The sequence below is a fragment of the Chelonoidis abingdonii genome, chromosome 9 (genome assembly GCF_003597395.2).
Source record: "Chelonoidis abingdonii isolate Lonesome George chromosome 9, CheloAbing_2.0, whole genome shotgun sequence".
NCBI classification, from domain to species: Eukaryota; Metazoa; Chordata; order Testudines; family Testudinidae; genus Chelonoidis; species Chelonoidis abingdonii.
Genome location: NC_133777.1, coordinates 53032061 through 53046372, shown reverse-complemented (window position 1 = coordinate 53046372; position 14312 = coordinate 53032061). Strand labels below are relative to the sequence as shown.

The 14312-nt window shown below is 40.8% G+C and overlaps 1 protein-coding gene across 1 annotated transcript in view; it reads right to left on the bottom strand.

Annotated features, from left to right (window-relative positions):
* VPS13C (vacuolar protein sorting 13 homolog C) overlaps nucleotides 1–14312 on the bottom strand; it is a 211599-nt gene that overhangs the window by 49314 nt on the left and 147973 nt on the right. Inside the window, 6 exon segments of the mRNA XM_075069560.1 lie at nucleotides 168–301; nucleotides 2281–2409; nucleotides 2746–2910; nucleotides 4059–4163; nucleotides 5434–5823; nucleotides 8107–8401. Of these exon segments, the coding sequence (XP_074925661.1) occupies nucleotides 168–301; nucleotides 2281–2409; nucleotides 2746–2910; nucleotides 4059–4163; nucleotides 5434–5823; nucleotides 8107–8401 (1218 nt within the window).

Genomic DNA, 14312 nt, shown 5'->3' with positions numbered 1-14312 from the left:
GCCAAGTTTAATATGAAGCATTGGATCATCATTGAAAAATATCTATTTCTTATCTTCATTATACTGCAAATTAAGAAAAGTGTATGCATTTAGGTTCCTTGCCTTCAACAGTAAAAGCCGGATAAAAGTTGGAAAAAACAGATGGCAGAATTCTTATTTTTACATACCTCTGTTTATATTTAAGGGTGTCCCATGGAGTCTGGTTAATGATAAGAGCTGGAGCAGCTCCCTCATGGTAATCAGAGAAGTTTATGACTGTAGAATTTTCAGAAATGTTCACATTTACCAGTATGCCTCCATTCTGTTGAAGATAAAGACTTGCACTGTATATAGTTTATTAAATATAAAATATGAACAGTAGTTACTGAAAATTAACTGAGTTACTTTGCATTAAGATGTATCCTTTATAAACCATTTATAAATGATTGTATATTGTAAACATGTTACAGATGCACATAATATGTATAGCGGATAGTCATAAGCAATCTAATGATCTGCTGAACTCTAACAAATTGTGAAAATGATTAACCAATTATTAAACCATTTATTAACCCTTTATACATTATTTACAAAGGTAACCTTAATGTAGGTTGTGACTGATTTTTAGTTAAATCTTTGGAATAGCTTTTAAAATTATTTGTTTCAGTGTACTGGCTGAAACATTCACCTTAAAATACTGATGATGTTAGAACTTATATTCAAACCTTCGTATTTATTGCCTCTTTAAGTTGGCATTCCCCATGTAAAATATGGCAACATTAAACTAATTCTAACAAAAACTTTAATGGTTAATTCACAGAGAAAATAATCCTCTAAAATGGAGAGACAGTTGTACATGTGTTCCACAAGATTTAAGGGGTCAGCACTTTTGTCTTTGGATGGTCAATGTCTTTTGGGGAGCGAGGAAGGCTTTTCCTGGGTATATAAATGGATCGGTCTCCCACGCAATCAAGCCTGAAAAAGCTTTCCCTGCCTTCTGAGAAGGCTTTCCATAGGAATCTTGTCTCACATAGGGAAGAGCAGAGGATCCAATGTGTCTTCCAAAGTCAGAGCCACTCTCCCTAGTCATGTGAGGGTTAGGGGCCTGAGAACAGTTGTGTCAAATATTGCTATATGTAGCTTCAGAGAGGATTCTGCCACCCAGACAGTACACCTCATTACCTTAAGCTTACTTTGTTGTTCTGTGGAGTAGTGTGAGTATGGGGGGAGAGGGGGGCACCTGTTATCAGTGAGGAGTTCTGTTGGTGGACCTATACAGCTAACACGTGCCTTCTGAAAATCTCCGAAGAGGACTGGAAGACTTACACTCTGCTATTTGAAAATTTAATTTTATGTCAAAATTTCAAGTTAAGGTGGAAGTATTAAATCTACACTCTGTTTGCATTGTAGAGACAGAAGATTGTGAAAAGAAGGGGTGTGGCCTAACAAAATCCAAACTGTCTTCAATACTTGCAAAGAGAGACACAGCCCAAACAGTTTAGATCAGGTTGCAGATCGCGACCCAAAAATGGGGAGTCAAAGATATCACTCTTACATATCCTGTGTTTCTAACTATTTGAAAAAAATAAATGTAAGTGCTTCGGCACATCTCTCCAGCAATCTACAATCCAAAATTATCCCCAACAATCAGTTGCGTGACATGCCTAACAATCTGTTCAACCATTCAGTGTTTGGTTTTGATTACATGTAAAGTAACTCTGCTTCGAATGACTTGTTTGAGCAGGCAACACTTATGTGCCTAGAATTTCACGGTGGCATGTAATGCAAGTAAAAAAATTCAAAAATTTTATCAGTTTAAACACGAAACCATTTTTAGACCATACTAATTATTGTCCATTTGATTGTCAAGAATGTTACATCACATCTCTTTAGGATGTTGTAATGGCTTAAGAATTTAAGACAGAGAAGTAAGCTTCCCTTCTTTTTGTGGTGGCGCACACATCACAGCAAATTTTGCTGCAAATCAAGTAAACAAACTGCAGCTGATATATACCATTCTATTTATAGATCAATACAGCTGTGCAGTTTGTTATAAGCTTGTGAAGAAGTCAACTCCACCCAGTTTCATACATCTAACAAAAAGGATTTTTAAGAGTACAGACTGCATATCCTGCATAAGCACAAAGTGCATATCCTGCTACATTCACCCTGACTTTTCAATAGGTACTTTAAATCCATCTGCCAGCACTCAATGCAGGGGACTAAGGAATTTCACTGACTTGGTTAACACTACAAACGTAACAAAATAATAGAAAATATTATTTAAAGTCAAAGACTTACCAACTCTTCCAGACTTAACAAAGTACCATTGTCCTGTGTGTTACAGAAGAATGGTGCGGATGCACTTTCACAGCCCACCACTCTGACACATAATTTACCAGACAAATTTTCAGGCCAAAATGGAAGACACTGGGAGGAAAAATTAAACAAAGAACACATGTAACATGATGATAATTCAGCAATATTGTTACAAAGGTTTGTTAATGACAAATATGGATTAGTCTTCAGATACTCTCCCTCCATACCCGACATCAACGAGTACACATTTACACTGTCACTTACTAAGTTACTCCATCTATGATGACCTAAGAACCTTACATCAGACTGCCTATTGAATTTTCTTCATTAGTTTGACAAACACCTCAGTCTGATTAATAAAAATATGAGTATTTGTTTCTAAATATTTTACCTTACACAGAGTCATCTGTTTTAGAAACATCTAAAGCAAGAAAAACAAAAGAATACCTCTGAAGATGAGAAATAATTCCAGTTATGAGTTGGCAAAGAGCCATTAGACTTGATTTCTCCAACTTCCAGCTCCAGAGAAGAATTGTTTGCTATGGTGTAGAATGGAGTTAAGGTAACTATCCTGGTAAGATTAAAACTACTCATTTTGATGCTAACTCCAACCTGTTGAATGAAAATAACTTGGTTAAACTCAGCCCATTTCTCCATGGTATTTTCATCTGCTTGACATAAATAAAACAAGTGGAAAAGTAAACCTTTGTGATCCCATAAAGTTATTCCTTCTACATATTTATTGTCCTATTAACATCAATATTCAAAGGCCTCAACAGTAGTAGGACCAGTGCTAGAGACTACACAAACTCCAAGAAACAGAGACTGTACCTTCAAAGAAGTGTGTGATATACCCAATACAGTGGACACAGATTATTTTAGCAGTGGTATTTTATATTCAATTAGAGAAGGGAAACCCAAGGAGAATAAAATTACTGCAATAAAGACATGAGATAAATATGATTTGCTCAACATGGGAGGGAGTGGGGGAAGGTCAGATTTTCAAAATGCTATTGGGAGAAAAGTGACAGGCTTTGGACTTAGCCCAGATGAACAGAGCAAGAGATGAAAAAATGGAAAATAACCAGGGGTCAATCTGGCCTTTAATAGGACAGGAGGTGGGTTCTGAAGGGCTATTAAAAAAGGGAATAAGTGGTTTTGGTTTGATGGGAAAGATAAAGTTTATCTTTAAAAGGAAATGTTTGTAGTCTCTCTATAAATGTTTCCATTTTGCCCCTAGGACGGTTATTTCAATATCTCCAAACAAGGTAATGTTATTTAGTTATCTGATTTTTTTTTAAGATAACCCCTGTATATAGTCTGAATCTGATATTTCAAAGACTGACAAACAAAATTAAGTGTGTATGTACTATTAATTATTTGTGAACTTATTTATTATTTGTAGCACCTAGAAGTCCCAGTCATTAACCAGGATTCCCTGTAGTAGGCACTGTACAAATAAATCAAGTAGTTGCAACTTGATCATCTGTGTCTCTAACTTATCTGAGATGGTATGTCCATCTTTGAAAAGGTAGGCCTCACCATGCCCAAACATCTTTTTTCATAAACTAGGCCTAAATCCCCAGGTGGCCCAACTACTGGCCACCAAACATTGAACTACGTGGTATTATGCATACTAGTGTGATTATGTTAACAAATCAATGCACCCAAGAAATAAAGAGGAAATATCAAATTGGCTTTTGTTAAAACTTATTTGTATCAAATTACTATACTAAACAAATACAGAAAGTAGGCCTTACCAGATAGTCCCTGTCATTGCCTGGGCACTTTACACATCCGTAACTTCCTACTGTATCAAGGGAGAAGCTAGTGGACCACGAACTAGTTGAAATACATAATTGGATCTACAGAAGAAAAAGCATTTTTATGTAAATTCAAAAAAAACTTAAGTTCATATGATAGACAGCAAGATTATCCATAGTGTATTATATTATATTAAACATCTAGACCAACTGTGTAACGGCACCAACGCCTAGGTCGTAAGCTTTTGAAAATCCCACCCATGATGTATTACTAGCCAAGTCACTCAGTTTCACTGCTGCAATTCCAGCTAGCTGGGTTACTAAAACTGCCAAGTTCTCGGGCTCTGGCAAAGAGGTTCACTACATCAGAAGATAGGTGATCAATAGAAGAACACACAAAACCAAATATGCCATCTGCCCTGGTAGCCCTTAGTGACCGTAGCATGTAAATAAAGAGGGCGAAGAAAAATATGTAAATGACTGTGGTCTCTATTTAAAGGTCAACGTAACAACCAAAAGATGCTGTCAAGACCAGTCTGCACTTATTGCTGACAATTTAAAGGTGGAACGTCCAGGACTAACGGCCTACATAATCCAAAAAAATATGAGAAGAGTAAAACTAACAAATTGTTTCATTTATTGTGTCACAGATCCCGCCCCCCCCCCTTTTTTTTTTTTAAGATCATGACTAACATTTAACAGAATGTACCCTCAGACAAGGAACTAATGGGATGTTCATCACCCAAACCCCTTTGCCTAGTGAACTTCTGTTAAATTGACTGACTCTAAACAGCTGTGAGAGAAATGATAGCCTTAAAAATCAATAGCAAGCAACTATCTCACTTGTCCACCCTCCCACTTAATATACTTGTCTTCAAATCTAATAAATAAGAAATGAAATAGATGCTTTTATTGCCTTCTAGTGGCTCAAACCCCCACAATAAGATACAATTTCCCCTTCAAAATTACAACTCTATTTATTATAATTTTTGTAAATACAAGATTAGCACTGCTTCACATTTTCCAACATTTTTTATTTCCTTTTTTTAAAAGTTGAATTCCAGATTATGTCAGTGCAGGATGAACTAACGCTACGCTGCCTGTACAAGTTGCTCCTTTGTTTCCCCAACCTTCCCCGAGATTTTGGGAAGAGAAAGAGGCAAGAGAGATATAAACTAGTGTTTATTTCTCTTCCCAAAAGGAGAGCTAAATTTAAACAAAAACACAAAAATACAGATGTTCTATTGACAGATTTTTTTAAACAAGTATTGATACTGAAGCAGGGTAAGAATTTCAAGGCCAAGCATGAATAATGTCAAAAATTAAATAATTCCTCACTTGAGGATATTTTAAAAGAAATTAGGTAGCATACCTTGTTTTTACTAAAAATGTTCCTTTTCTTAAAGGAAAATAGGATAGTGTCTCTGTAATCTGCTGGGTGTTTCACATGTATATCTTCAGCACGATACTGCAGAACCCGGGAAGTCTTATTGATTATCCAGTAAGGACTGAACACAGACAGGATCATACGGCTACCAACTTGCCTAACATGTATATAGACATCTATTGTCATCATATCTGTGGAACTGGCGGTAAAACACACAGGAAAAAATTCTGGCAGCCCATCATGGACTCTAAAATGTCCATTCCAGTTTTTACCCTGATATTTTATCAGAACTAACTCCATTATTTCCCCACTGATTCTTGAGTGAAGAACATCTGCAGCACTCCCTTCTAGCAACTCATGTGCTTCTGCTGTTCCCTAAAATAAAACAAAACAATTTTTAAGAGGTTTACTGGTAAGAACTATACAGTACTGAACAGTGGTTACTACAAAACGAGTGCAATAGCTTATATTCCACTTTTTAAGTTTTAGCTGTTCACTTGACCCTAGAGTTTCCACTAAGGGATATCTTTGATTACAGACACAGTACAGGGCCATCATGACTGCCCACTGTACACAGGAAGCCTTAAGAATTCAGGGACAAGCCAATATAATACAGCATAATGATTAATCATCATATTATTTCAAACATTCTCTTAATAGCTATATTTGTCTAAAACAGGGTTTCTCAAACAGGGGTTGCCGCTTGTGTAGGGAAAGCCCCTGGTGAGCCAGGCCGGTTTGTTTACCTGCCCAGTCTGCAGGTCTGGCCAATCGTGGCTGCAGATTGCTGCTCCGGGTCAACGGGAGCTGCTGGAAGCGGCGCAGGCTGAGGGATGTACTGGCCACTGCTTCCAGCGGCTCCCATTAGCCCAGAGCAGCGATGTGCAGCAAGTGGGAGCCACGATCGGCCGGACCTGCGGACGGGGCAGGTAAACATACCGGCCCGGCCCGCCAGGGGCTTTCCCTACACAAACAGCAACCCCTGTTTGAGAAACCCTGGTCTGAAGTCCAAACACAATGTTACTGAATTCAGTATGGCCGATGGAGAAAAGACACTTACAAATTTAGTCTGGTTTCAAAACCTAAAACAGATCAAACTGTCAACAAGGGGATTCTTATACAACCCCTTTCATTCAACTATTTCACAGTTAAAGAGGTATTTTACAGGTATCACAGTAGCTAAATCAACTTGCCTCAAGTTACACATAAAACCCATGGCACATCTGCAAGCTAACTAGGTCTTTTCCTCCAACTACTAGAACATACAAGTTTAGTTTCACAAATTGAGAGCTATTTGTTTCTGTGAGAGGATCCCCTGCCCAGGTACAACAATCGTTCCTCACTTCTCTCTCCATACGGTATTACACTCCTGTTACAATTTTGGATCCAAGCATGACCTTTCAGTCAACTTGTCACAAGTTTTTCGAGAGAAATTACTCTAGCAACCAGCTCTACCTACAAAGTTTTTTTTTTTTACTAACTACCATGATTAACTATATAAACAACTTAATTGGGCAAATTTGTGGCACATCCATGATACAGGAGCTCTCTCAAAAACTCAATTTATTGTCTGATAATTACCTGTCCATCCAAAGACTCTCCTAGTTTGGGACTAATATAGTAGTGGTATTCTGAAGCCTTAAAATGGGCCTGTGGTGATCAGATGCAATTAATGCATTTTACCTCTCATAAGTGAAGCCAGGACACACAAATCAGCTGGCGATAACAGAAATAAACACTAACAAGTGCTCTTCAATGCCTCAAAAATGTGTGCGATGAACACTAGGTTGCTTCTTGGTCAATCAAGGGATAAATACCAATTTCCTTTAGGTCAGGAGACTGAAACACCTCACAGCAGTCATTTCAGGCTATCTATTGCTGTATAAAGCTTAAGAGGATTTCATTCTTTCAGGGGTCTTGTTCTCTTACAAAACAAAAAACAAAACAATTCAAGACCAAATTTTCTTACTTCTGCAATATTTTAGCTACAGAGTTAAAAGTATTTGGGTGGGCTTTTTTTTTGTTTGGGTTTTTGGGAAGGAGAGCACGTGTGCACAATGGACTGAGGGAAAAAGGATGGGAGATTATTGTTCTACTATTCTTTATGGAAGTCTGTCCTCCTCTGATGTGACACTGGAAATGCTTCTCCATGTTATCTCACCAAGAAAGTGAGGAAGGGGAAATTATCAAGAAAGCCACTAACTTCTTAACATTTAACTTGGCTAGAAATGTAATCGATGGCCATCATGAAGACCTAAATTAACAGCCAGGAAAAAAAAAAAAATCTAGTGTCCATCAGTTTTGACATTTAGCAATATGGTTCTCCTTGGCACTAAATTAAGGTACAAGTGGGGAACAACGTTCCTTGTATGAACAATATTTGATCCTCTAGAAAAACCTAGTCCCTAACCCTTGTTACTCCAGGTGGATGGCAACACAACAACTTCAACTGTCTCTGGGTACTAAGTCTCATCATGCAAGAGCACTCAGACTGAGTTGGGATGAAGGAAAACTCCAGCTTACATCCCTTGCCCTAGAATCCAAGAACCAATGTAGTCCATAGAATATATAACTTAATATCGTCTGTTTATAGATGGAAATCATTGAATGTTTTCCTTAACTTTATTTTAAAAAGTCACGATTGCTTAAATTCCATACCTCAAGTAAATATCTCAAAGAGTATGGCAGAAGATTCCTCAAAGTGAGCGTTGGGTAAAGATGGATAATGTAGGCTGGATCCCAGTCCTCCTCAGACGTTGCAATAAAGTTTAGTTCATCAGGAACAGCAATTGTCGTGACTATTAGAGGCAAGAAGCTTACTTCGGTAGAAGGGCACTGTAACATACATCTCACTTCACTGCTTTTATGAAGCTCTTCTCTCCAGGCAATATAAGTTGTGGATTCTTTAAACTGACCTTCTAAGACCCCTGTTGGTTGAATAAATAGATGACACCTACATGGGAGGGAAAAAACAAAAACCACTAATAGAGCCTTCACAAACACACAAGTGTTGATAACACATTTAATTTTAGATGAAACAAATAGAATAACCTAATCACACCGAGTAACCGAAAAGCTCTGAAAACCCCAACTGATTAACCCTTTATGCAATGAAAAATAGTGTACTAGGATTATCAGAAAGAATAATGTAATCAACCACGTTCCTGGACATTCATAGACAACCTTATTAACAGTATGAGAAATATTTATAATAATATGGTCAATTCTTTAGTGTTTGTAGCCTGGATGAAAAAAGATGTTGCAGGAAAATGAATACAGGAGAATTCTATATTAGACCTTGCCCTAATAGATAAAGAGAAACTGATCACAGAAAAAATGGGTACTCACCTTCTTGTAACTGTTGTTTTTCGAGATGTGTTGTCATGTCCATTCCAATCGTGTGCATGCACCGCGTGTGCGGCTGTCGCAAACTTTTTCCCTTAGCAGCTTCCGTCAGATAGGCTATGGAGCCCCCTGGAGTGGCGCCTTCATGGCACTCAATATATGACCCTGCCGACCCAACCCCGCCTTCAGTTTCTTCTTGTCGGCTACTCCAACAGAGGGGAAGGCAGGTGGGTATTGGAATGGATGTGAACACATCTCAAAGAACAGTTACGAGAAGGTGAGTAACCGTTTTTTCTTCTTTGAGTGCTTGTTCACATCGATTCCAAACAGGTGATTCTCAAACTCTCCCCAGAGGTGCAGCTGAAGTTAAGGAATCACTGACTGGAAAAACGCACTGCTGAAGCTGCATCCTCTCTGGCATAGTGGGTGGTAAACATGTGCACAGAAGACCAGGTTGCCACTCTGCAGATCTCCTGGATGGGCACCTGGGCCAGGAGGTTGGCTGATGAGGCTTATGCTCCTGTTGAGTGGACTGTAATCGCCAGGGCTGGGACCTAGGCCAGCTCGCAGTAGGTACGGATGCAGTCCGTGATCCAGTAAGAGATGCATTGTGAAAAGACCAGACATCCCTTCATCCGGTCTGTCACCGCTCTGAACAGTTGATTCAACTTCCTAAAAGGCTTTGTGCACTCAATGTAGAATGCTAGTGTTCTCCCGACATTTGGGAGTGAAGCTTCTGCTCCTGCGCACTAGCATGTGGCTTGGGATAGAAGACTGGCAGAAAGGTATCTTGGTCAATGTGGAATTGAGACACCACCTTGGGCAGGAAGGATGGGTGAGACCCGAGTTGTACTTTATCCTTATGGAAGACCGTATAGGGAGTGTCAGAGATTAGTGTCTCTCAGACACCCTCCTGGTTGTTGTGATGGCAACCAGGAATGCCACCTTCCACGAGGGGTACAGAAGGGAGCATGTTGCCAGTAGTTCAAATGGGGCTCCCATTAATCTGGAGAGGACCAGATGGAGATCCCAAGCAGGTACCAGTGGTCACCAATACAAAGTGCCCCAGAGCTCTCCTGGGTGGAATGCCAAAATGGCTGTAAAGTGCACCCTGATGGATGAACCTGCCAACCCTCGCTGTTTCAGGTGTAATATATACTCACGCATGGGCGGTATAGATGCTTAAAGGGGCTGTATGGGGCACTGCTCACACCACCACGAGAACCTTTTCCACTTTGCTATTTAAGTGGCTCTGGTGGAAGGTTTCCTGCTACCAAGCAGTACCTTGCTCACCTGTTCCGAGCACTGGAGTTCTATCAAGTTTACCCATGAAACTTCCAAGCCATGAGGTAGAGGGACTGGATGTCCAGGTGAAAGAGGCAACCATAGTCATGTGCGATCAGATTGGAGTTGAACGACAGTGCGATCAGGGTGTCCACTGATAGTTCCAGAAGCATGGTGTACCAATGTTGGCATGGTCATGCTGGGGCCAGCAGAATCACCTCTGCCTTGTCTCTGCAGATCTTGAGGAGTACCTTGTGGATGAGGGGGATCGGCAGGAAGGCATACATGAGGCAGCCCCCCAGGGAAGCATGAACATGTCCGAGATGGAGCCCGGGCTGTATTTCTGGAAAGAACAGAACGTTGGGCACTTCCTGTTGCTCTTGGGGGCAAAGAGATATACCTGGGGAAATCCCCACCTTTGGAAGATAGAATGTATGATGTCTGGACAGTTGGACCACTCATGGTCATGAAACGACCTGCTGAGATGGTCTGCAAGCTCATTCCACACTCCTGGGAGATAGGGTTGCTTCAGCTCCCCCAAGCAGATCTATCCTTAGGTGACTGGGAAGGAAAGCGTCCCAAGGTAACCGATCTAGATCTGCTGGAAGGGGTACCCGGGGCCTGATGGTAAGCTCAGTGGGTCCAAAAATGCCATTGTGCAGGGGGTTGCCACTGTGGCTGCCAAGCCGCATGCACATCCCTTTGACACCTGCTCAACCTGTGCTTACTGCGCCTCGAATAGCAGGAGTCTCTATCAGAGAGTTTTAAGAATCCAAGGGTAAAGACCATGGCTGTGCTGAGGCCCCATGTGTCAGTCATCAGTGCTGCAGGGAAGAAGCAGTGGACTGGTGCCACAATGATCTTGCCAATGACCGGTGCTGCCTGTCTGGTGACAGCAATCGGCTGCTGTGCTCTGGTTCTGCTTGTCAGAGTATTACGGATTGGTGCCAATGCGTGCTTGGTGCTGGGAAGATGGAGTACTGCGCCCCCAATACCAGGCATGTTCCCATTGAACATGGCGGTGGAGAATGATGTGGCGATGGTGATTAGGAGCTATGCCGGGCATGATGCCAGTCCAGTGACTGAAAGCACTGCATCATTGCAGGCTTGCCGCTGGACGGTGCTGGTTTCACTGGTACCAGAGGCTTGTCCCTGATGTCCGGGGTGGAGGGTGGCTCCAATACTTCAACCTGGCCATGCCCTGCTGAAGAGTCACTTCGTGCCAAACTCAATGGTGCCTTCTGAGGTGCCGGAGTTGATAGCACCAACTCATTCTGCCTGGGAGCCAGGTATTTGCGCGGGTGCTGCGAACTGTCCCCTGGCAGCCTGGCAGTTCTGTGAGGGAAGTGTCCTCTCTCAGGTTTTTTGCAATTATGAGGCACGAGAGAAGTGGAGCAGTGCTGGGGCGCTGCACCTTTTTGCAGTGCCGGGGATCACCAGTGTCGAGGGTCTCCTGCAGCAGAGTCCTTCCTCAGCACCAAATCGCAAACAGACACCGGAGCGCCCTGCACTGAGGAGCTCGGTCCCGAGCCTTGGCGGTCCATGAGCAGCTGTCTCAAATGGAAAACCCGCTTCTTGTTGGCCCTGGGTTTAAACGCCCTGCAAATCTCGCAATGCTCAGACTGATATGCTTCCCCTGGACACCTCAGACAAGAGTCATGGGGGTCACTGTTTGGCATAGATTTGTGGCATGTGCTGCAAGTCTTAAAGCCGTGGGCTCGTGGCATGCCCCAGAATCCCCAAAACAGTGAAGATGTGAAAACTATCCCGCTCACACCCTCTATAGTAACGAAACTACAACGACACTAATACTACAACAGCTACAAAACAATAAACCTACAAGAAGAACAAGTAACTAGGCAAAAGGGAGCACTTGCAAAGCAAGCGAGACATAGTTGCAGTACCGCCATGGACAATAAGAAGGAACTGAAGCGGGGGGGGAGGGAGGGGTCACATCAGCAAGGAGATATATTGAGCGCCATGAAGGCGCCACTCCAGGGCACTCCCTAGCCAACCCAACAGAAGCTGCTAAGGGAAAAAAAGTTTCCAATAACCGTGCACATGGCATGAGCACACCTGATTGGAATTGACATGAACAAGCACTCGAAGAAGAACTAAAAATTAATGGTAGCTTACATACAAGTGATCATCAGTTGACCACATTTATAACATGCAAGCAGAATAAAATCCAGACCAGTAATATGTATACTTGGTTCTTTAAGAGTGTCAATTTCACAAAGCTGAAAACAATTATGAGCCCAATCACCTGGGAGGAAGAGTTTAATGAGAAAAATGTGCATAATAATTGGCAATCAATGAAGAACACCTTACTAGACACCCAAAAAGCCACAATCCCGCAACCGAGGAAGAAGGCAGTGTTGGCAATAAACCGACCTGGTTTAGAGGGAAAATGAAGGCAGCTGTTAAAAAAAATATAGCAAAGGGAAGAGAGAGGAAGCTGATAGTAACAAATATAAATCAGAAGTTAGGAATTGTAGAAAGTTGATCAAGAAAGCCAAGGGATAGATATAAGGAAAACAATCTATGGCCAGTTGAGTTAAGTATAATAAGGAGTTTTTAAAATATATTAGCAACAACAAGAACCCCAACAATGGTATGGGCCCATTATTAGATGGAAATGATAGAATCATCAATAATAATGCAGAAAAGGTAGAAGTGTTAAATATTCTGTTCTGTATCTAGGGACAAGACACGATATAGCCTCATCAGGGAATGGTAACACTCTCTCCATTCCACTAGTACCTCTGGAGGATGTTAAACAGCAATTACTAAAGTTACACATTTTTGCACCCAACAGTTTTAAAAGAGCTAGGTGAGGAGCTCACTGGACCATTAACACTGATTTTTAACATGTCTTGGAGCACTGGGGACAGAAGATTGGAAGAAAGCTCATGCGACAACTTTTCAAAAGGGATAATGGGATGAACTGGCTAAGCAGACACCTTTCAGCTTGACATCAATCCTGGGGAAGATATTGGAGCAGCTGATAGGGCAATCCAATAAAGAACTGAAGGAGGATAATGTAGTTAATGCAAATCAGCATGGGTTTATAGATATTAGATCCTGTCAAAACTAACCTGATATCTTTTTTTGATGAGATGACAAGTTTGGTTGATTAAGGTAATAGTGTTAATGTAACAGACTTCTATGAAATGTTTGACTTGATACCATGTGGCATTTTCTTACAAAACCAGAATATAAAATGAACATAAATACATTTAACAGATGAAAACCTGGCTAACTGATAGGTCTCAAAATATAATTGTAAATGGTAAGTCATCATTGAACATGTCAGTGTTCAGTGGGGTCCCACAAGGACTGGTTCTTGGCTCTATGCTATTGAACATTTTTATTAAAGACCTGGAAGGAAACTTATCCTGGATACAATTTGCAGGTGACAAAAATTGGGGCAGCTGTAAATAATGAAGAGAACAGGCCACTGATTCAGAGTGATCTAGGTCACTCGGTAAACTGGAAGCAAGCAAATAATGTAAAACATATACACCTGGGAAACAAAGAACATAGTCGATATGTACAGGATTGGGGACACTTCTCTGGGAAGCAGTGACTCTAAAGATTTTGCAGTTGAGATCAGCTTAACATGAGCTCCCAGTGTGACACTGTGGGCAAAAGAAATAATGTGATCCTGGGATGCTTAGAATCTATGAACTCTAAATTTTGTAAAGCCAATAGAAACTGATGGGTTAAACTGAGTCCTTATGAGACACTAAATGCAGTTTATTTCTAATTAGGTCTGACTTGGATTCCACTGTTTAATTCTGGTTTAGCCTATGATTCTTTGGATATATCATTCATCTTGATGAGTGTTTCACCAGACACAGGATGACAGAAGGTTAAATGAACTGTGATACTTGGAGACCTCAATGAAAATATAGATATTGGAGACTCAGATGAGAACTTATCTGTCACCTTTTGAAATTTCTGCTTAAGTAAGGCTCACAGATCTAATATCCCATCAGTTTTAGACCAGAATTCCACTGACATGCAAGTGTTTAGAAGCTTCTACATTCTCTCAAGTCTCAAAGCACTGAAATCCACAACAAACATCAACAACTGAATATAAACACCTTGTAAGTACGATACACTATAAAAGGAAAAAAAGGAGTTAAAAATTGGGGAGGGGAAGTAAACAATGGAAATAAACAATGATTCAAAAATACAACCTAAAAAGCCAAAATATTTCAATGAAAAAG